Source organism: Athene noctua, chromosome 1 (genome assembly GCF_965140245.1).
Source record: "Athene noctua chromosome 1, bAthNoc1.hap1.1, whole genome shotgun sequence".
NCBI lineage: Eukaryota > Metazoa > Chordata > Aves > Strigiformes > Strigidae > Athene > Athene noctua.
The window spans coordinates 198,817,882-198,841,712 of NC_134037.1; the positions used below are offsets into that span (position 1 = coordinate 198,817,882).

Genomic DNA, 23,831 nt, shown 5'->3' on the forward strand with positions numbered 1-23,831 from the left:
ACTAACACTTACTAGGAAGGAGTTAACGTCTTTACTGAAACTTTGCACAGCAAAGGGATGAGAGGCAACAGTCAGACACTGCAGCATGGGAAATTCCAGCTGAATGCAAGGAAAGAAATTCACTATTAGAAGAGTCCAGCACTGGAATATACGACCCAGCAAGGCTGAACAATCTCCACCCTTGTTTATATGCAAAACTCAGATGGACAAATTTCTGAGAAACCTGCTTTAACTTTAAAGTTAACCTTGCTTGGAGCCAGAGGCAGGACTAGGCAGCATCCAGAGGTCCCTTCCAACCTAGGTTTTTCTGTAATTCTAGAGGAATTCCTTGGTGAGAAGTCCCCAAGCCCACCTCACAATCCTGGAAGGAAAAGAGAAATTTCCAACACAGATATCATGGCCTCTCAACAAACAAACACATACAAACTAAATTGTGTACTAACTTCAGTAGATTGACTTTAGAAATGAATACAGAATAAGTGTAAAATTTAGTTATGTTGACACGCTGAATCTCAGGCCAATAAAATTTGTCTACAACCATACATTACATAGTATATCAATTTTCTAGAAAACAAAAAAAGAATTCTAGCACAATAGATTTTCCAAAGGAAAGAGGAAATAACCCAGAATCATGATGAAGCAGCTCTGCTTCCAAAAAAAATCCAGCCAATAATTGTTTTGTAAGAACTGTTCACAACACTCCAGTGTCAACAACTAACAGCTTCCCAGGACGCAAAACTCTCACCTAGTAGCAGATCCCTTCCCGCTGCAGTACTATAGCTCTGAGAAGATCACATCATACCTGTCTCAGAGGCAAACAAGCATGGTACTGACTTGCCTTGCTTTCCTCCTTTCAGATAAGACTTTGGAGTGTTCTTTACACTGAAATGTAGCAAATGATGATGATCCATTCACTGAACCATTTGTTGCCTGACACTTAACTCCCAAGTGCTGTGCCTGGCTCCAGCAGCTGAAGGGAGTCTACCTTCGTTGCAAATAAGGCTGAGACAGTCAGATTTTAGCAACACTCCCCTCAATTACAAGCACACACAGAGGACCTCTGCCAGGACTCCAGTCATCCTCTTCCCACATTTCCCCTATCTACAAGGAAAACTTGGAGCACCTTCATGAGGGACCCTCCAGAAGATCCTGTCCCTTGGAGAGAGCCTGATAACTCCGGGGGATCTGCAGTCACAGACAGGCCGTGCTGGCTCCACACCTCACTATCGCAACACTCAAATTGTGTCAAGAGCTTTTTAGTCTGGCAATGTACCTACAAGACAGGAGGTGCTTTCATCCCCTTTAGATGCTAAAAGCCAGAACCAGCACTGCTAACAACTATTTGCACAGTCTTTAAGCAGAACAAAGAGTTGAGTCCTGTGCCCATATCCCAAATCCATCCTCTCTTTTCAGTTTGTCCACCCTTTTTGCCATACCCTTACTCTCACTCCAAGATATGGGCTGACAAAGGAATTCCCCAAGAAGATATTGTTTTCCTTGGAAATTTTCATAGGGTTGAGAATGGTAAGATGGGTATCTGAGACCTTCTCTTTCATCTTCTCTGCTGACTGTAGGCACAGAAAATACCCTGTACAGCGCTCAGGAGGAAGAGGAAAGAACAGTGCCAGGGAGAGGGACAACCTTTCTGCCCACTTTGAGCATAAAATTTTTCAACAGTTCTCTAGGAAGGAGTGATCTCTGGCACAATGAACACATCCACAAGAAATGGTGGCAGTCAACAGATGAAAATCAAGCTTTGGCAACTGCTAACAAAAGCAGCCCTGCTCACTTATTTCTCAATAATCAAATATAATTTAAACTTGGCAACTTACACAAATAGTCCTGACATGCCTACATATGCACCACCATGATTTGACACAAACCACTCCCCGGTTCTGCAGTTTAAAACGGACATTCACTCTCTCATACAATAATCCACCATTTCCTAAATCCACCCCTCCCCTCTCAGCACAGATGAGGATGCACATAGAGACCAAAAATCGCTCAGACTGATTAATCCCTCCACCCTTTCCATGTGGCTAGCCTCACCTTTCTTAAAACCTTTCATTCACTCCTCCTGAGCATGAGCATGCCTTTTGGTACTATCCCTAGTACCATGAGTACTACTGAGAAGCAGAGCACTCAGACTCACATGTTGATAATTTAATTAGCAGTACTAATTAAAGATTAGTAAGAAGATCCACCCTTTAGTTAGAAGATACACCCTTTACGTACCTGTTTCATTTAAATTTGACATTTCAAAAGCAACAGCATTAGAAGGTTAGACACCAGTCTATGAACTCGGTGCTCTTTCTCCTGTCCTCCTCTGCAATAGTCACGCATACCAAAAGCGGAAAACAGAACTGGAAATGTGAATTCAAACACCAGAATAAGGAAGCAATTTTTGCTTGTCCCTATTCCACAAAACATGCTTTCAGTTTTGCAATGGACTGTAGCTGCACTATTAACAGCAAATAATATCTCCACTATTTCACTGTAACTTAACAGAAACAACATTCCTATAGAAAGCTCTGACTGAAGGAATTTAAGAAATAATGCATTTTAGATTAACCCTCCTATACTAACAACTAGAGGATGCCAAATTGTATCCTGTGAAAGAAACTATGCTTTTTCCCTACCTCAAATAGGGATCAGGAGAAATTCTGTATCTGATATTTACATAAAATGCAATGAGTTGAAAATTAAAACCCACTGTAATTCAGGAACAGCAGGATGGCTCTCTGCAACATCAAGTTCTCCTTGTAAGCTTTAGCAGCAGTTCTGATCGCCATAATCACTGCATGAGTGAATCCTGAACAAAGTACCTTCTGTGTAAAATACAGGAATAGATTTAGTGGATATGTCTGATGTATCGAGAAATACATCCGCAAATAAAAGGATACACTGCAAATTTACACAAGCACACAAAACATACACCCCCATAACAATAAATTATATGAATATACAAAAAAGAGTACAACTTCTGCCTTTATACTAAAACAAATCCGATTTTCCTCAGCAGGATAATTTTAGCCAGCAGAGTTCCTCCCCGACCTGCAATCAAGTAAGTAAGAAAATTTGAAAAACTAGACACACCTGTGCTTTTCTTCAGAAGAAGCCACAATTCAGTAGTATCTTTGTAGAGCAAGGAGATCAGACTTAAGGTCATGTTGCTTCTAATCAATTTAGTGCAAAATAGTTCCACAGACAGTGACCTATTTATCTGTGAGCCCGTCTTCAGTGCAAAATGAGAGCGCAAAACTCCATCTTTCAGTCAAAGCCAAGCCTCCAGGGACACAATACCCTTCTTCAAATTACATGCAGAGCAACTGTGCCTGTCAGGAGGCTTCAGAGGTCCTCTGAAGGGCTTGCCAGTTGATGGTTACTTCCCACGTCTTCTCTTCCTGCATAAAGTGCTGGCACACATTAGATACAAGCTGTTCACTTTAAATGTGAACACATGTACTGTTCAAACATTATCAGAGTAAGAATGCATTAAAAAATTAATCTTAAGTGTGCCTTGTAAAGAACCTTTCTTTAAGAGCCCTAGTTTTACCAAATGAGATCCAATAAATCCAGCCATATCATCTTTTTCTACCACCCACCCCTTCTCCACACAGAGAAATTAACCGCCCAAAGGGCAGATGTCATTTTCCAATTAGTCTTTGGTTAGAAACATCCCCAGAAATGCATCCAGCGTTTCCTATCTGTGAGGAAATTCTCACCCAAGTGTCTTTGGTGGAACCAAACTGGGATGCTTTCTTTGGTAGTAAACCCACCAAAGCACCTGTTCTATATGAAGGAGCCTACCCAAAGCAGCAGGAACCACCAAAAGAACATGTATTCCAACTTACAAAGTCACATTAGTAGAATATGCACAAATCGTATTCGTAAGAAAATGGGAAATATGGCAACAGATAATAAAATCAATTATGACCAAAATATTCCATAGGATCTTTCAGACATGAATGCTCAGCCGTCTCACTTGTTCCTTTAAAGTCATTGTCCAGTGACTACTTGTTAATTAATACACAAGATTAGTTACCAGCACTCCAGACTCACTAATCAAAGAGTGAGCCAATGGGCGGGAGTGACAGCAACAACTATATGAAAACAAACAGATTGTTTTTCTTCACTTCACGGTGCTATAAGAGCCCTTTCCCAACAAGAGGGGTCAAGGAAAGAGGACAATGAGGATAAAAAGCCTGGATTGATGGCTACATCTGTTTACAAAATCCTAACTGCAGATGGGGAAAAGCTCTGTTTCTGCTTCAGCATTTCCAGCCATCAACCAATCCCATAAACACACAACCAACAAACCCAGGTCATCCCACAGACCACACCAGAGATTATTTTCCAAAGCGTCCCAAAATTGGTGTTCTCACCACTCATCTGCCACGGGGCAGGGAATTTTGATGATCCCAAACCAGTCAGATGTGTTATAATAAATCTACCATCTAAACAAGTAGCTCTATTTAGTGCGTAGCATTAATAAGTGACCTGAACAATATAACTGAGGTAATTTATTTTAAATTCTGCTATTTCATTTTGGTGCCCATTACATTTTGTACTATGTCAAAACACAAGAGTTTCCTAAGAAATATCAGATGTTTCTAATTAAAGGTAGACTTAATCCAAATAACACTCCTTAGAAATGTTTTACTTAAACTGTTCTGTATTATATGAGGCCATTATTAGTACACTGGATTTTGAAGAGAGTTCAAAATTAGTGAATGAGTCTTCACACCACTCCCACAAGTCACATAAATCCTCACACATGTGAAAGTTGAGATGGAGTAAGTGACCTCTCTTGGATCAGGTAACAGCATCTGTTGCAATGTCAGAAACAGGATCTATGTCTCAGATCTAAGCCCATATTCTTCCTCTCCAGGACTGTCACCTAACTGGCTCTGTGGAGGTGTGTGCTCTTAGATCTGTATCTTGACTTGCAGTCCTCAGACAAAGCTAACAACTCTTAGCATTTTCTTTCTAGCTCTTGTGCTACAACATGGCTCCAGAGAGAACACTCTCAGAGCAGCTAGAAATCCCACATGTGATATACCATATGGTATACACACTGATACTAATTTCTTTCTTAGCAGCACCAAGCCAGACTCAAACATTTTCTAGTCAGACTCCTCAGCAATATGCTTGGCTGACTACACATGACTGTTAGTGGTAACAGGGATTTGCTGTCACCTGCAACACAGCATGCTAAAAACATAACTCTTGTTATCCGAAGCTTTATGCAGTGATAAAGCAGGCATAGGAGTGCTTTCGAAACATGCAAAGAGAGGAAGTCTTATGGCCTGCCTTCAGAGATTAAAACCAAGTGAAAGAGGAACTACACCCTTCTCAAAAACGTATCACCTTCACCTACACCCATTCAGTAAGATACAGGAACCTAGTATTTTGGCAAGCTGGCTACTTCCTTAAGAAAAAAAAACCCAAACCATGAATATAAAAGAGGAAAATGAACCACCTACATAGTATTGGATGTGCTTGTTCTAATTGTCAAGACGGATGAAGTATAAACCCTCCTATTAACCAACACCATCTCTTCCAGAGCCCTTTCACATAGTACGTCATGTGGACAGTGACCTCTCAACAGGCTTTTGCCTTCAGATTTCAGAACAGAGGAAGCAGTGGAACAAGTCATTCAGGTGAAAAGCAAGTACTAGTTTAAAAATAATTTAATTTCTTGGACTAGTGCGACAGATATATGTAATATCCATCCTCTAGGCCCCCCACCTAGCTTCCTCCTTCCTAGACTTCAAATCTCCAAAACCCAGTTATATGTTTTTCCTGGATCACTCAAGAATTAATAATGACCATAGCTAAGAGCACCAAAATACAGCATTGCTTGTTTCAACTCTGCTATCCTTCAATATCAACCAACTAGACACACCTTCACCTCCCACTTTCAGGAACCAGAGTGTCCTTAGACGGAACAACACATGTGAAGAAATAGTAGAGAGAGCTCAGCCTGTGCTGTACAGGAGACTCGGAGCCTGCTCCCGCTGTGCTGGAGGGACAGGAGCCCACAGAGTGACTCTGTGGAAACTGGCTTCAGCTATCTGTCCAAACGGTATTTCAGGCAGAGGTGATTTTTTTGTTCCTAGCAGTTTCATTCTGCACAGAAAACTTAAAATTTCACTGAGCTAGAGATGCTACAGGCTCCTGTGAAACAATCTCCTGTGAAAAGAGGGCTCCAGCCAGTAACCAAATGCCTTTTTATTTTAGCACTCTATTTTGGAGTGTGTGTATGGGGGAAATGTTTGCTCCACAGTTATAATACCTAGTCTCCTTGCTGTGAGCTTCAGAGAACAGCAGCAAGAAAGAATAAACACGTCAGAGCACAAAAACCTTCCCTGGCCTTCATGATCCAGCCTGAAATACAACCAGAGATGAACACTGTGGTACATGGGAATAAATGTTAGCAACAAGAATTAAGGGCAAATTTAAGCTCTACTAAAACACACAGGAGCAACAGCTCTTCTCAGAAAATCTGTGTGGGCACATGTGTGTATATTTATGAATGCAAGGAAATTCATTTCAACTCCACTCATGCTCCACGCTCTGGTTAAGCTCTCCCTGCCACCTCAGCATGGGATGTGTGTGACATACTCCAGCCTACAGAGCAGAGGAAAATGAGTGGGAGAAGCTGTTAAAGGATGCATACAAAGTCAGTTGAGGCTGTGTCATCTTAGTTTTAGCCCAGAGAAGGAAGCTATGACTGTGGCTTAAATATACAAGATACTGTACCTGCTTAATAAAGCACATGCAAACATGCAGCATGAGGGTAGCAAAGTTCGTGGTAAAGGATGTTAAAGTTTAGGAAGTTCAACATTAAAGTATAATTATTAAATGTATTTTTCCTTCAGGGGTGCAGTATTTAGCAAAAAGCACATCAATAAAGCACTCTGTGGATTTAGCATGCCAAAAGCTATCCTTATAGGATTTTAGCATAATGTAAATGTCTCTCTCTAAAAAAATCTTAGCAAAATACACCTAACTCACACCTGTAATGGCAGAATTTATAACTGTGTGGAGTTGAAGACACTGAGAAATTTGACACATCTGTTGGCATCTAGTTTAGCATACTAGACTATTTAGAAGCCTTATTAATTTTCTCCTAATCCTTCTTGATTTTTTTTTTTAAAGAATTAATGCAAAAAAGGTTTCATCCTTTTTAAAGTCATCAAGTATTCAAAACTGCCAATTTCATCTGGTTTACATCAGAAGATTGCAAAGCATTAAAATTAGTTTATACACACATTACACATACACAAACACACATTTATATAAATCCATTATATAAAGCAGCTTGTCAAACCTCCACACAGCAACAGAACTAATCCATTTTGAAACTGCTTTGGCAGTTTTCAACTCAGTTGCTAAATCATAAAAAAAGGTCTCTGTATCACACCCAAACCTAAATTTAAACAAGAACAAGCAATCAAGACTCATGATCAGAAAAAAAGCAATAAAAACTGCCATCCATGAAGAAAGACACTCTTTCCATGACAGTGAACATGTGGGTAACACCAACAGTTGCTGGCGTACTTAAAAGCAAAGGATGCTGTTGAATTAATAGGATGAACCCTATCTCTCAGAAAGATATTGCTAGGAAGAAGTATAAGCAAAGCTGCTGAGAAATACCTTGAAAATATACTTTGCACTGTAAGACAGTAATAAACTTCAAAGTTTTAAAGATTATATGTCTCTTACACCAGCTATCCAGAAAGTAAAAAAAAAACCAAACAAAAAAACCCCAGTAATTTTTAAGGAAGTGTAACACCTATCAAGGATAGCACTTCCCCAACCTCATGGCTACACTTAGAGGTTCTTCCCAAAACCATGACAAAAGCCTGGCCACTGAATGCAGCTATCACAAAACTGTTTCAATTTCTAATTTGAAAATTATATCTTTCTGGTGTTCTGCAAACTGAATTTTAATCAGTTAATATTTTTCTATTTTCATGTCTTTTCTAAACAAGCTCCCCCACAAGTATTTAATCATAGGCCTCTCCTTCACAGTGCTTCAGGATTTACTGAGGTTTCTCATTTCAGAGAGACACAAAAACTGGACTTCTCTTCAGGTTGAATTTAATAATGCAGGAGTTAGTAGTACAACACTTCATCCTGCAGTACTTGGTGACAGTTCCATCTGTCCACAGCTGCAAAAGCCAACTGTGACCTTTTTAACTTCACAAACAGCAGCAGTGGTCCATACAGCAGTGCCTGCAGTGAGACGTAGCTACTCAGACTGCACTGGGGTGGGGAAAATAAGACTCCTGTCTCTGCACTGAAGTTTTCTGAAGTGGTATTCAAAAGTCAGGAGATGGGAGATTGCAGTCTGATAAGAATTAAAAACTGTAATTAAAGGTGGAAACCAAATCACCACTGACATTAGACAGAAGGTAGAACTAAAATTTGGGAAAAGCAAGAAGATGAGATCTCTTTATAGCAGCAGTGGGATTAAAGGAGCAAGTGGAAGAGATAAGAAAAAGAAATTAATGTGGAGTTCAGTGACAGCAGAGAGGAGAACCCAACAGTGAGTAATGAGAACAGAAACATGTGTTGAAAGCAGGATTAAATTCAGGACAGGAAAACCAGGTTTATTTTGTATTCTGAAATATATATCAAGAATATTACTCCAGAAAGCAATGAAAACCAGAGACCATTAAAACAAACGAAGTGTTGTGCCACAATCACAACTATATTTATAGTCAAAATATAAAATAAAACTTTGTCAGCAATAGGAAACCGTTTTTATGACTCTTAAAGTACACAACCATTTTTTTTTTCACTGATTAACAAGATACTCAGGAAGCAGAAAAACTTTCAGGTCAAAAGTTGTGGGAGAATTGGTTCCAACAAAAATATCAGGTGCTCCTGTAACACTGATGAACACAGATAAAGGCTGCAAAACTATTTATTATAAAGGAAGGAAAAGAAAAGAACATTTGCAGAAATCATCATTCCCCAAAATCCTGAAAGAGCAAAGAGGACAGAGAGAAGAGAAACCTGATCTTGATCTGAGATAAAGAGACAGAACATTCATTCCATCTCTCAAGTAATAAGGGTGGGTTTAGACAAGTTAGTTCTGACAGTGGTGGAAGATCATTCATAGCTCCAAATGAAATAATAATAATAATAAAAATCTGGCTATTAAATCATCTCAGTTACCTGTCATTTTAGATTGGTGAGTATAGGCAAAATCCTTCAGAGTTCGCCATCAACCTTCCAGCTTACTTACACTGCATAAATATGGCCCACATTATTGTGAGGTAACACTTGAAAATGGTCAAACCCACATAAAAGATAGGATAAAAATGCCACTATCTCCTTGATAGCTTCTTACTTTTCAGGCTAGTTTTGATTTTGACTCATGATTTGGAATTTTTCTGGCCAAGGCATGCATGCTGCAGCAAGCTGCCTGTGGCCATGCAACTCATCGATTTCCCACACATGGAGAAAGTGAAAAAATACAAGCGAACATGTTGAGCAATCCCCACCATTACCTCCACTTACAGGTTCCCAAAACAGAATCTCAATTTCCCCCATTGCCAATACTTTCACCCTTCTGGGCTTCAACAAGCTCCACAGTTTCCTCAAGAAAAGAAGCAGCTTAACATCAGGAAAGAATAACCGAAGCTCATTTTCCACTGATCAAAAAGAAAATAGAGCAGAATACACGTTTAGACGAGCTTCTTCTGGAGAGCCAACCTGGAGAACTGCTTCAGGTTCTTGCCAGAAATTCACTTCATTCCAAGAAAGAAAATCTCAATGCAATGAGAAGAAAATACCTTATCCCTTGTGCTTAGCAGCCTGATATTCTTGATTCAATTTAGTCAGTGGAGAAAAGACAAAGCTCACATCAGTTTGCTCTCTGTGGAAAGACACAATATACAATCACACACACCTGACCTTTCTACTTTGTACGTGTAGGATTTTTAAGAAAGCAGTAACGTATCGTTAAAAAAAGGCAATGATCCCTTTAAGAAAACACTTTGAAAAAAAAAAATCTAACTCTGCAAAGAGCTGTTGTAACATCCATAAACAACTGCAGCACAGCAGCTGTACTGTGTCCTGTTTCCAGTCTCTGGGAAGCAAACAGGAAACCTATACCCTTACCTGATTAAAAAAGCAGCCAGTCCCTGCGATTTTAATCAATCTAAAGCGACAGACATTTTCCTTCTTTTCCAGTTTCCTGGGATGCTTCCTAGCCTGTTCAGGATACCAGTATGGAGACCAGGCTTTTTAACAGTAGCATTACCTTCATTTTCCACATTAAATATTGCTACTCGCCCTATTACTGTATTTACTTTTGGCCTAGGCGTGACAGCTCAGGCAGGGTTGTGGATTCAAACAACAAAACCACTCCTCTGCCAAGGGCGGTTTATTAGCATTAGCCTCTCATTTGAGAAGGCAGATTTTTCAGCATGCCTCTAAAACCTTCACACTATTTTGAGACAAGCAGTAACAAAAATAGATTCACCAGCCATCCAAGAGATGTAATTATGCAAACCTTTAGCTAGCAAGGACGAAAGACCTATAAAAACTTGACAACCTATCATACCCACCTCCTAACCTCCACCAATTAGGATTCTGCAATTAACAGCAAAACTTGCTGACTTCCCCCCTTTCGCAGTTCTGGGTTAACCTCAACCCCCAAAAGCTTTTGAAACAGTTTTGTGTTTCTTCTCCTTTCCATAAGAAGAATGAAAATGTAAAGAAGGATGAAATGAAGGCCAAAGAGCAAATTCCACTTGTTCTGACACATGCAGCAGCTGAACTAATGCCTGTGAATCTCACAGGAGTAAGAGACAACCCAGGCACAAGCCCCCTGCCATTCTTTCTGTTCTTCCTCTTGTTGCCTCCTCAAAAAAATCATTTAATTTCCACCAGCTCCTACCTTACCAAGTGCATACCTGATTAGTTTAATGTAACTTTAATTTAGCCCTTACCCTTGTATTTTCACTAAGAGAAAAAGCATGGGTTAAGTGGATCAAAGGTGAGGGCACTCTTTGTAGTTCCCTGTGCTATAGTGGCAGCAAATAAGGCCTCTTCAATTAAAGGTCTCATCCTGCAGCCAATCTTTGAAGTATTTAACAGTATCTTTTTAACAGGACAGATTTTATGTCCTTTGCAAAAAGGCTCCACCTCCCCTTACTCAAAAACAGAACATCCTTTGACTGCTGCTGTTTTGATCCCCATGCTATGGCAGTTTAGCCAATGCTGAACACACATACACACCTTCTCAGGACACAACATGCACGATACTAAGGATAACAAATATGAATACCCAGCCAATTCAAAGGATCAGCAAAGAACCAAAGATACTGCTCAGACAAAGAGAACAACAGTAAATTAAAAGGATCCCCACTCCCCAACAAGGATTTATTTGCTGTACTACATTTTGGAGGGAAACTTCAGGGCAAGAAATGGGCTTTCTGTTTAACAAATATCTCCTACAGACTTCTTTGGAGCACTTCAGGAAGTAATGTGCAACAGGTTCCCAAAGATTTGATTTTTTTCCCCATTCTGAGATTCTGGAAATATCTTCCAGCACTTCTCAGGGTTTTTTCTTCATTAGAACTTCTTTTCCCACACTGAACAAATTTGATGCAGCTTATGTAAGATGCATTCAAATATCTACTATTAATTGCATGTAATTCCTTAGAGGAGAAAAAAAACCAAACCACATCTTTTTAACCTCCCTAGTTTATTAGCTAGTGAAGGAAACAGCAGCTCAACTACAAAAAAGTAGGAGCATGTAAGTATATCTCCACAATCAAACAACAAAACCCTATGACTTCATGGAGCTTGTTTCATGTTTCATTCTTCAGGCAAGAAGCTCTCACTATACCTGAGTGGAAGGAAAAGACTCACAGCTCTATCATCAGCTTGCCCAAAAAAGCAGCTTGCATCTGTCTGGCACCTCCTGGCAGCTGATGTATTCAGCTTCAGCCAGCTCATCTGGCGCAGGTTCACAGGCACTTAAAAAGATTCCCAGGTGCAGCCACCGGCAGTTAGCTGACAGAGACCTTGTGCAAATAATCCTTCTGCAAGCAGGTCTTCAGAGCAAGAGCAGTGCAATAAACCAGCAACTAAGGTTTTTCCTGAAGCCTAAATCACGGAGAAATGGACTCAGATCTAATATAAGCTCTCTCATTTGTGGCAGCAATCCCACTGAAGTTACTGCCTCCTTTGCAACAGCAGAGATCAGGTGCTATCAGTGTATTTCTGATGTGCTCCACAGCCTGGTAAACTGGAACCCAAAGCCTACTTTGTCACATCTTCTCTGTTCTTATATCGTTGTTTTATACCATATTTCCTCCCCTCACTGGCTTAACTGTTGGTGTTGAGCTCTAAAACATGCCTTCTGTCTCTGCAGCACCAATGCTGTTTGCAGGTACCAACAGTAACCTCTGTTTTTTCCTTTCTAAAATCAAGCAGTCATATAGAGGAAATTGTTTAAAAAAATTTAAACTATTCAAGGGTGAACAAGACCATTGTTTGGAGAGGAGACTTCACGGCAGCAGTGCACTACCAGGACTGTGTTGCAGAGCATCTGTAAAAATCCTGTGGATTGTGTAGGTTTGAGGTTGGCATGTGCTGTGACAGGGAGAAAGGGGACAGAGCATTCTCATTGTTTAAATGTAAACAATAATAGTAACAGGTTTTTGTAACTGAGACAAGGAAGCAATCTAATGTGGAAAACAGTTGTTATTACTGTGTTTATGACTCCTTGTTCCCAACAGATATGCTGGGTTACTTCGTAACACTGAAGGAGGCTAAACTGAGGTGACCTGAAATTGGGCAAATGGCTGAAAACCCATCTGATAAGACAGGCTTGGGAATACCTTTTCTCTTTTTTTATACTGGAAGCATGCCAGAGTGGAAAATACTGGGTGGAGGATCTGTAACTTGTGACTGTAAGAGCTTTATCCTCAAACCCCCAGACAAATTCCAGTTATTTAGGCAGTAAACTGGATTCACTGCCAAACAATGGCTTAGACGCCATCAGGGAGAAAGCTGTTACCAAAGTCCAAGGGCATGATCCTCAAAACAACTTCCTAACACCTCAAAACCTGAAAGTTCCTTAGAAATTTTTCCAACACAACTGTTGTCTGCATACAGTCTGTCCTGTATTTAGACAATTTAATACACAAAGAAATGTGAATACCCAGGCCAAAACACCAAGTCGTTCCTTTGGCAAGGAAACAGGCTTTGTTTGGGGCTGCTAGGACAGCTCTTATGTTTTTAAGCTCTAAAACTAAAGGTCAGTATCATCAAATCTCCTCTAATGCCTTCAGTGAACTGCAGGTGCATGTTACTCATGCTTGGAGCATGCTAACCAGACCAGGATGGCTCACTGGATGTAAGCAGAGGATCTCCTCACTTAAGGATGCCACTGCAGTTTAGGGTGGCAAAGCTGGCATTCCCAGAGGGCTATTTTTGGGGACTGTGAAAATTGTTCTCTCAAAGCAGTGATATCCAAAGGACCAAGTGAGGACTCTGAAGGTCCCACTTTTTGGCTGAGGTACCCAACTTCCATTTACATCACTCTGTGTCTTTGAGTCTCAGTGGCTTATATGATGCTTAAGCACTGTACAGTCAGTCACCTGAGCCAAAGCAGCTCCTCTCTCAAACCACAAAAAGTATTAGTTCCTTTGTTTGGCAATGTAAGTCTTAAAAGCTCCAGTCACACTAAAAAAAAAAAAAAAAAAAAAAAAGCAATTTCCCCTCAGGCTATCTTAAATACACATTTTGTCTAGCTGCTTGAGTTACAAGATTACTAAATCTGTATTTTATTTCTCTGATGTCTTTTCTGCCATAGGGTATTCTGTTGTGTCTACAAACTTTCATCCATGAGTGTGGATACTTCATTCGGTCAAAGGAGGTATCTTTTAATGAAATACTAAATTGGCACTTTTTATCATTACTCAGCACATGCATCAGGAGACTGTCACATCTTATCTGATTCAATTTTAAAAAATCACATATTTCTGTATGCAAAGCATAGCATAAAATGTTTTCATTTTACTGACTTCAGAGAATTTTGCTTCTCAACCTTGAAATAACTTCTAATTACACAGGAAAACGCTCAAAAAAAACAGTAGCTTGGGGTTTTTTTCTTCAAGGAATTTATCCCTAAAATACCTCTATAAAATCACATGACAACATCTGCAATACTTATGATTACAACTTACCTTGCAGACAAAGAACATAATTTTCAATAGCTGGAAGTCAGCAAAAAATCAGAGAAGGAACCAAGGTCAAATGTTATCAACCAAAAAGGGAAAAGTTTACACTGAAGAAGGCAGTAGACACCACCTGTACTTGCACCTGAAGTCCTTAAACAATCTTTGATAACCACTGTGGGAGATGATACAGAGACAGATGGCAAAACATTTGTGCCCAGTCCAGTTAGAATGTCTGAACGTACTACTGGAGTCTTAGAGGTTTAGACAGTAGAAGCAAGAGTTTTGAAGTGAGTTGAAGGAGAGCTGTGTGGTTTTGGGCTCCCAAGAAGGACACGTTATTGAGTTTCTGTTCCAAAGACCCAACTATGACATGCAGTGCTGGAAAGGTAAAGCTTCTCTAATGTAAAAGGATAGAGGCAGTATCTTGACTTCTTCACTTCACATGATAGCTCTCTTTAAAAAAAACTTACCTACTGACCTCTATCCATTTTCTCATATACACCTTTGGAATCCACCAAAGATGGTAAGAATTAGGTAAGTGTTTGGCTAAAACAGAGAAAATGCTTATTTTTTAAACATGAAGGCTTAGGAATTGAAGAGTAATTCTGCTCCGCAGACTCACTGCATGAAACAAGTGGCTTGTGTTTCATGAAATCTTACGACTTCCACCTAGAAGAAGAAAAGGAGAGAAATACAGACTGCATCTTTCCTTCAAGTAAGAGCAAGTAGCAGCTTCCCCAAAAGCCAAAGGACACATAAAAACAAGTTCTTCAGCTAGCCCTTTGACTGTATGTCACATACTGTGGAGACTTCTAAAGTGATTTCTCAGAGACATAAATCAAAAGATGGAATCATCTGGAGAATTACTCATGACTAATGCAACTAACCAACTGTGTTAAAACTGTCCATCTGAAACCTGAATGATTTTCAGAATACAGCCCCATCAGAATAAAATTAATATAAGTAATTCACAGATTACAAGAGTTATTGTAATCCAGGACAACTCTAAAACAAGTTGTAACCAGAACTGTACTAGTCACAGTTTTTTGAAAGTATACTCTTGACTAACCACTCACATCTGAAATGATAGGATCATTCTCTCCTAACTGCCCCACCAATTGCTACCTGTTTGTTAAGTGGACAAAATTCCTTACTAAAAGACAACTGCAAGCTGCTCTCACTAAGATCTTTGAGGTCCTCTTCTAACTTGCTCTCTGGACTCACTTTTTTGTAGCCTCTATTTACAAAAGTTCTGAAATTGTCTAGAAACTTTCAAATGAGAAAAAAGTGTAAATCTGATTAAAATAATTAGATGAGGCTGAGACTCACTGCATGCTGTCAGCACTGCAGGTGGAAAAATCTCCAATTTTTTCCACTTGGGGATAAGAAGGGATAAGAGGAAGAAGCCCCTACAGAAGGAAAGAATTAACCTATTCCACTGCCTGGTTCCTCACCCCAAATTGTGTACAAGCTGACAAACTCACCATCAATGACACCAATGACTGCTGACAGATACTAAAGATGAATAAGTAAATGTGAAAACTAAGACGGTCAGCAGCCCTTGTCCATTATTTTCAGAAAAAACACTGACCAACAAGATTCAGGATGGTTTCATGCCATACTTGAGTCAAAGTGCAAGAAACATAAGTTGTGTGTGAGGTTGGATTGACTGCTGACTAAAATAGAATCCCTTTTGAGGTTTTTCTTATATCACTGGGCAAGAAATGAAACACAAAAAAGTTGTGTTAATCTTCACTTCCTGCTTTGGAAGAAGACATAGTGGCTCTGAAATAAGAGTAAATAAACAAATAAATATGAGAGTTTAGCATCAGTCAGGAAGGGCTGGAAATCTTACAATAAACTTTGATCCTTTCAGTTATTGTGCTTTACCACGAGGCCATGTATGTTCCACCATTTCAAGTTAGCTTAACCTTTGAGGTTAATTTGAATATCATCTGGGATTTTGTTAAACACGACAAGCATACCTAGTAAAAGGAAGTAGTGCAGGCCATCTTATTAAGCATGACTTCAGTACAGATAAACAGATTGCAACAGCACATGAGACTGGAAGCTTCTTGAAAGAACAATGAAGAAGATAAAGGGAGTCAATAAAGTTACATCCTGGTTCTAGGACTGGTTCTGCCCAGAGAGTAAATACCTTCTTGTTGACAGTTCTCTGTATGGAAAAGCAAAAGCTTTTTTATAAGAACAGCAAGTCATTTTTACTCTAAATTACTGAAGTAAAGTACCTCTGCTTATTCATCGGGGAAACTGTTAAGCTCTTCTTTTCACTACTCCATTATTTTTTCATATACTCTTCAGCAGCCATGATACTAACTCACTGCATACTATGGCATTAATGCCATATATGCTAATGCCTCTAATTAAATGGGCTTTTAAAATAGCACTAATGGTCAGGAAGACATTTTTTCCCCATTTTGTGTCACAGACCAAGGCAGATTTTGTTTTCTGAGAATTCATTTTACATGTACTGAAGTAACACAACTATTTTTGACTTTCTTCTCCATTCACATGCATAACCCTTAATGTTACACAACAACCCTTAGAAAAGGTCTGTTCCCGGTAAGAAGACTCATAGGCAGCTTAAATCCTAGCAAACAGGGACAAAGAGAAAATCATAGGCAAAAGGAGGGAGGTCCAAGGGGCAAGGGAGCGGGCTCAAGGAGTTCAGAGTCAGTGAATCTATTGGAACAGCAGCCTAGAGGTAAGATCTTGTATTGACCCTAATTCTGGGTGTATGTCTCTCTTAATTGGAAAGATTCTTAAAAGCCCTTGTTTTCTTGGAGGAAACATCATCCAGGGGAATAAAGGTGGTGATCTGTATATCAGTAACCCAAAGCCTACATATTCCTTCATTATTATGCACACAACTGGAGAAATGACATTTTTCCCCCCAAATTAATGCACCAAAATTTTTAAAGTAGTGACTTTTATAACACTGTAATTTAGAACATTATAATTTTACGTTGCTTAAAAAGGAATTCAAATCACTTTTTAACACAAGAAATGGGAAATAACAGGCAGTTTCAGGGATCTTGAGTGCGACCACTCTCAGAAATCTGCTGATAATGTCATCCATTTTAGATATTTCTACTTTCTATCACAGCATACCTCTTAATGTGGTTGTAAAATACACCCCTCAAATCATGTCTTTCCTTCACTTTTAAACACAAAGAATAAGGATGTTAAAATTAAACATTTCATTAAAAAGCAGTTAAAATAGGAAGATGGTGCCTCTCAGTTTTATAGGACAAGTCAATACAGACACCTGAGTGAGGGAAGAAAAACAACATTTGCCAGTGTTGCTGAATTGGTATCTCTGAACAGCAACAAGGTCTTTATCAGAAAACATATACTGAACACATTCTATCAGCAGAAACGGCCCTGTAAAATTGCATGATGATGCTCTGAAACTGATTTAAGGGAAGTAGCAGCTCACTCTTGATGGACATACTGCTTGGGAACCTCTTTCTCTTTGTACGGATGTCAGCTGTGCCTGTTTTTGCTAATGTGCTCACTTTTCACTGAGTAACTTGGCTGAGCCAAATAAATAATTTCATTTAAGCACATCTGTGCTGGTTTTGACTGGAATGGAGTTAATTTTTTTTGCCGTAGATGGTATGGGCTATGTTTTGGATTTGTGCTGGAAACAGTGTTGGTAACACAGAGATGTTTCAGTTACTGCTGAGCAGTGCTTACACGGAGTCAAGGCCTTTTCTGCCTCACCCCACCCCACCAGGGAGCAGGCTGGGGGTGCACAAGAGGTTGGGAGGGGACACAGCCGGGACAGCTGACCCCAACTGACCAAGGGACACCCCAGACCATATGACATCATGCCCAGCATATAAAGCTGGGGGAAGAAGAAGGGGGGAAACATATGGAGTGATGGTGTTTGCCTTTCCAAGTAACTGTTATGTGTAATGGAGCCCTGTTTTCCTGGAGATGGTTGAATACCTGCCTGCCGATGGGAAGCAGTGAATGAATTTCTTGTTTTGCTTGTACATGGCTTTTGCTTTACCTGCTCAATTCATGAGTTTTCTCACTTCTGCTCTTCCGATTCTCTCCCGTGTCCCACAGGGGGGAAGTGAGCAAGCAGCTGGGTGGTGCTTAGTTGCCAGATGGGGTTAAACCATGACATCACAGATATTAAATGGTGACAAGTTTGAGGGGGGATGCTATTTGAGAGGAAAGTTAGTTCTATAAAAACCTTATATGAAAATTTAGGTCCTAAAATATCTAATATTTTACTTCCTCTGGAAAAGGGGATTTGAAATAAAGTCTAAACACTACTGTCAACCATTCAGACTCTTCCAATGACATGCATTCTGTGAACAGTGTATTTTCAAGAACCAGTGAGCTAGCACAATATATATTAAGACTTTTGAAATGCATGCTTTTTTGGAACATATAAAACATGGAGTTCAAAATGCTTCCAAGAACACAATCCCAAGCCACACACCTTACACACTCCTGACTTAGCAAACTGCACAAGTAGTCTGTTTACATTTACAAGATCTAGGAGTTATTATAAAGTTAAGCAAACTTACCCTGTGCCACAAAATCCAGCCATGAACACCATTCTGAGAAAAAATAATAGCTCTTCATTTCTGCTACAGAAATACCTCTCTGATTCATTGTCAGAGAAGAAAAATATCCACTTCTCCCTTCCTCTGCTCAGACCAAACTACCCCAAGAAGGCAGGAGCTTCATATTAACTGAACTTTGTTCCATAAATGCAACAGGTGGCACAAGATGACTTTACAAATATATTTGACCTCTGGTAATGCTACTGTTCTTGTAATTATCTCTTTATTTAATTACAGTATTCTCCCCTCATGTCCCCACCCTGAATATTTACAGACTGCTGATATACCCAGTGTCTGATACACTACATCTAGTCTATAGGCTGAAACCCTGAGCATATTTTTACTCATGTTAGGCTTTAACAAGAGAAAGCAAAACTGTTTTCCACTCAGATATTCACAACACTGTCTGAAACTATTTGTATTGAATTACTCACAGGTTTTGTATTTCAGTGCAGTTTATCACCTCTGCTATGGATTCACACCCAACACTCCTCTCCAGCTTTCTGCTGGAAAAAGTACAAGAGCATTTCCAGCAGGACAGGTGATGGAAGTCTCAAGCATGGAAACTCCAAATCTCAAATAAATCCCTTTTCAACACATTTATCCAGCCAGCAAATGAAGGCGTGAATGCAGCAAACAGTAAACACAGCCTTACCTTACACACCTGGACCTATCTAGCATGGGGGCTAACAGTAGTAAAGTTGTAGTGGCAGACTTTAACACTGACCAGAAATCTCACTGTTTACACAGGCTCCAGGCAGGCTTTGGCTATGTTGAAGCCTTTTGAAGCCTTCAGGTACTTAAGTGTGTTCGTGTATATGTATGTTCAGTCTGACACTTCCTGCATCCATGCATTTCGCTATCCTGCCTGTAAGCTCTCCCCATATAAGAATGCCCAATATCCAACAGAAATACAACTCCAGGAGAAGATGCACCATATCTCCATCCCCTTGGCTGACACAGAAGATGTAAGAGTGCTCTTCTTCTAGACTTGTCTTCACTATTTGTGGTGGATTACCCAGATTGTGGATTAACTTAGTCTCATTTGACTCTTTCACTACCACAGTCTATTAGTAATAGACACCCATATTACAGCGCTGCCTCACCGTACCTCATTGCAGTTCTTTGGATTGGACTAGAAGGACCCTGGGACATGGACAGTCTCCTCATCCATCCATTCATTACATACCTAGAGCATACACATGAAAGCAAACTGCCTCAGAGCTTCAGTCATCTTCATCAGAAAACCAGCCTGAATCCAGTGTGAAAAGAGGCAGACTACAGGATGCCTACAAAGATAGTCCCTGTCCATACTAAGTGCAGCACAGACTGAAGACAGATGTCTCTGGAGTCTCCACTTGCCAGACTTGTTTTACAGCTCTCTATTCAAGCTGACCTACTGTTCCTGTTTGCTTGGAGAAAGCAAGAAGAGGGAGAATCTCAAAGGATGGTCTGTGAGCATCATGCCAGGAAACCCATCATAAAGGGCCACAGCAGGTCTCTGGAAAATCTCCCCTGCTGATAGGAGACAGGTATCCCCACAGAAGACTGCTTGAAACCACAGCTTTCCAGGGCTGAAATCCTCCACAAACTCTACAGCTGCTGTCCCACCTGCCTGCAGTCGGACATGCAGAAGCATACAGATATAAGGCCAGGAACAGGTGCAGAAAGCATGATGCTGTCTCACACAAGTCTGCCCAGGCAGGAGGAACCACATGGCACCTGGTACCAAACCTCTGCTTTCCAAAGAGCAAGTGTCACCAGAGACAGGGCTCAACCAGGGTGAGGAGATAAAGGCAACACAGCCTGCCATGGGTAAAAGACATCCACAGAGAGGAAAGCAAGGAGGGTCAGGCCGAGGAGGACAGATCCAACTGTCCAAGAGCTAAATAAGTAAATAAAGTCTGCTTTGTTAAAATGAAAATAAAGCTGAACCAGATTTGATGAAGTGTGAAGACTCTGGAAGCCAGCAAAGCTTCCCTCATTAAGGTAAATAAGGTAGTACAGAATCAATATATGAGCTAGGACATTTACTGTTCATGTAAAAGATTTCTATATTCCATATTAAACATTTTAACGTGGGGAAAGAGTGAAGTGACAGTGAGCAAACCTGCTCTTGGCAATTTCCAGCAATGCTAATGAAGAGACAACAAAGCTCTGTGAGACCTGGGACAACAGGACACAGTGGCTTCATGTTGTCACAAAAAGAGAAATGTATTGGATTCACAGAATCACAAGCACATTTACTTTGGAAATACATGCTTGCCAAAACTGTCATTTTACCCAGTGTAGCTACAGGACAGAAATGTTCCCAGGCTGCAGTACCTCTTCCCTTCCACAGTCTAAAGCCTTGATCCACCTTCTGTGTAACATTCGGTCTGAAGTGCCACTGAATGCTAACTGAGGTCTGCCACCAGGAAGGTGGGAAAACTCTTACTGGTCCAAAAGGCCATAAACCAGCTTTGACCAAAATAATGGAATGATTGGTACTGGATATATAAGCTTAACATTAGAAGCATATAATTGCTTTCCTAGTGTCAACAGAAAATGGCTAACAGGAAGGAAAGGAAACAGAATTTTGCATACTTGAAGACTTCAAAGAGAAAAGGCTGCAACACAATCAAAAGGAGTTTTGGAATAATAATAAGGATGGGTGGGAGAGAAGACAGACAGCCTCCTACAGAAACATACAATTTTCTGACTATTCACACCTATATATAGTGAAAGGAACCTGTAAGTAAGAGATGACTGTACAGCATTACAAGATTTATATTAAGAATCTGAGTCTGAAGGAAATTAGGCTAAAATGAGGAAAACTGTCAGAATGTGTTCAATATATTCATTTGCTATTTTTCTCCTATGCACTCAAGGCTTTGCCTATACTTTGAATTAGCTCCAATCCATTTATGAACGGTCAGCAAGCATCCGAAACTCATAAGTACATAGATGTTATAAAATAATTGGTGCAAGTGGTAACTTTTATGGCTACACTTTGAACCTGAGTGCAGTGTGATTACTACCAAGTGATGGTTGAATCCTACATGAAGCTAAGACTGAAATTTGAGGAAGCCTTGTTTTGCTTTGCTTTGTAAGACTGCATTCCATGTATTTAATACAACTTTTCTTTACTGTGATTAACAGCAATTAACATCAAAACTTCTTATAGTCTGAGCTGAAAAGAATTAATTGTTAAATCTTGTTAATATATTAGTTAACACTCCTAAAGGCACCAAACCTTGGCCTCATGAATGACTAGAACTGGTAAGTCAGGAAAGATGAAATCTTTACATTTCAGAAGGTACAAAAAAAGGTTATCAAAAAACCTTAGCATTTTCATTCTAAGCAAAATAGATGACAGAAGACTCATTGAACACAGTACAAAAGGTGGTCTGAACAAAAGGATCCACCGGAGAGGCATTTTTCTCTTCCTATTTTTTTTCTAAGAATAAGTGTTGACATTAAAGAAAGGAATATTGAGAGACCTTGAAAATTTTATATTATCCTATAAAGGTAGCTTAGTTTATGTTGATTTCAATTTCATATGCTCCAAATTAATTTAAAAAGAAAAAAAAAAAGGCCTCTTTTTCTTTTAAAACATAATAGGTCACTGTGCATATAAAATCAAGAAAGGATTAATTAATTACTGGAAAATCTTCTTCAGCTTATCTCACCCAGTCAAGAGTTAACCTGTTTCAGAAAAAAACCCCAACAAAATGTAGCTTTACTAAACACAAAGGTTATACAATTATCAGTCACACTAACATATTATTACACCACATACTGTACGGAACAGACCTTGAGACTGAGTAAGTGGCAGCAAGTCCTAAATTTAGTACATTACACTTAAAGAACGGAAGCTTCCTGATTTTCTGAGTACAGTTAAAAAAATTTTTTTGGTGTAATTAGTTATATTTTTTAAGAGCAGAGCACTCAGAGAAATTCTTCTAGAGTATCAAAGGCAGGTTGGTGTAAAGCATTCAGATGCGTGTTAGATACTATCATACACCTGGAACTGCAAGGAAAAACAAGATATAATGGTTTTCTCCAGTAAGTACTGGACAGAGTAATCACCATCCATCAGTAATATCTAATACAGATAAAGATTTTATTTTTTTTAACTATAACAGTTGCAGGATCCCTACATGAGTATGCCTTGAGAAAAAATGTTCATTCCAGCAAGATTCATCAGTTGAGAAAACCAGTAAGGCCAATACTGTGCTAGTTACTGCTCATATTTACCTAACCTACTACTCAAATTCAAGTGCAACATTCTATGTAGGTATAAATCCCACTAAAGGATAACCTATACATTCACCTCACCAGAGCATATTTGGCGTGGGTTATTTCGTGGGTGCCGTCTGCCATGAAGGATTTGGATGAATCTTGGTAGGATCCTAAGATGACTTTCATGTCCTTCTCTTAAAAGGCGGCGTTGAGACATGGATGTCTATCCTTGTATCTTCACCACGTTATTCACCAAAAGAAATTAAAAAATCACCTCTTCAGAATTACACTCTTCTAATGCTCCAAAATGCACTCTGATTTTGGTTTTAGATGTCAATGGAACATAAAATGTCCTTGTCAAATTAAAATGCTACCAAAAAAGATTAAAAAAAGATGCAAATTTAAAGAGCTGGAAAATGGTGCAGTGTGGTTACTTGTATGTGGTTTTCTTCAGAAACCCATTCCTGGTTTTACTGGAAAGAAAAATCACTTGTCCTTAATGAAGTTTTTGCATGAAGCTGCAAGACTCTCTGAGTTCCTAGCATGCTGCACCCAGCAGACAGGACATCTTGCCACAGCTTTCAACCTGCTTGCAGTATGACTAGTATGAATAAAGGAGACACAGCTTCTTGTGTAAGCAGGTCAGACTAACAGATGAAATTTAAAAAAAAAAAAAAAAAAAGTGTAAAACGGCCCGTTTTTCAGTGTTTCATCCAAAATAACTGCCGTCAAACTAACAGCCCCGTATTGTTTCTGACAGAGAAAAGCCCCCACAAAACATCCA

General features: G+C 39.6%; 1 protein-coding gene across 6 annotated transcripts in view; it reads right to left on the reverse strand.

The window, feature by feature from the left end:
• MCF2L (MCF.2 cell line derived transforming sequence like) overlaps positions 1 to 23,831 on the reverse strand; it is a 163,255-nt gene that overhangs the window by 76,561 nt on the left and 62,863 nt on the right. Inside the window, exon 1 of one of the 6 annotated variants that reach the window (XM_074910052.1) lies at positions 23,144 to 23,273. The exons of the other annotated variants lie outside the window; for them this stretch is intronic. Within the exon in view, the coding sequence (XP_074766153.1) occupies positions 23,144 to 23,264 (121 nt within the window). The 5' untranslated portion in view covers positions 23,265 to 23,273. Of the gene's footprint in view, positions 1 to 23,143; positions 23,274 to 23,831 lie in introns of those variants that run through there. 6 annotated transcript variants of the gene reach the window in all.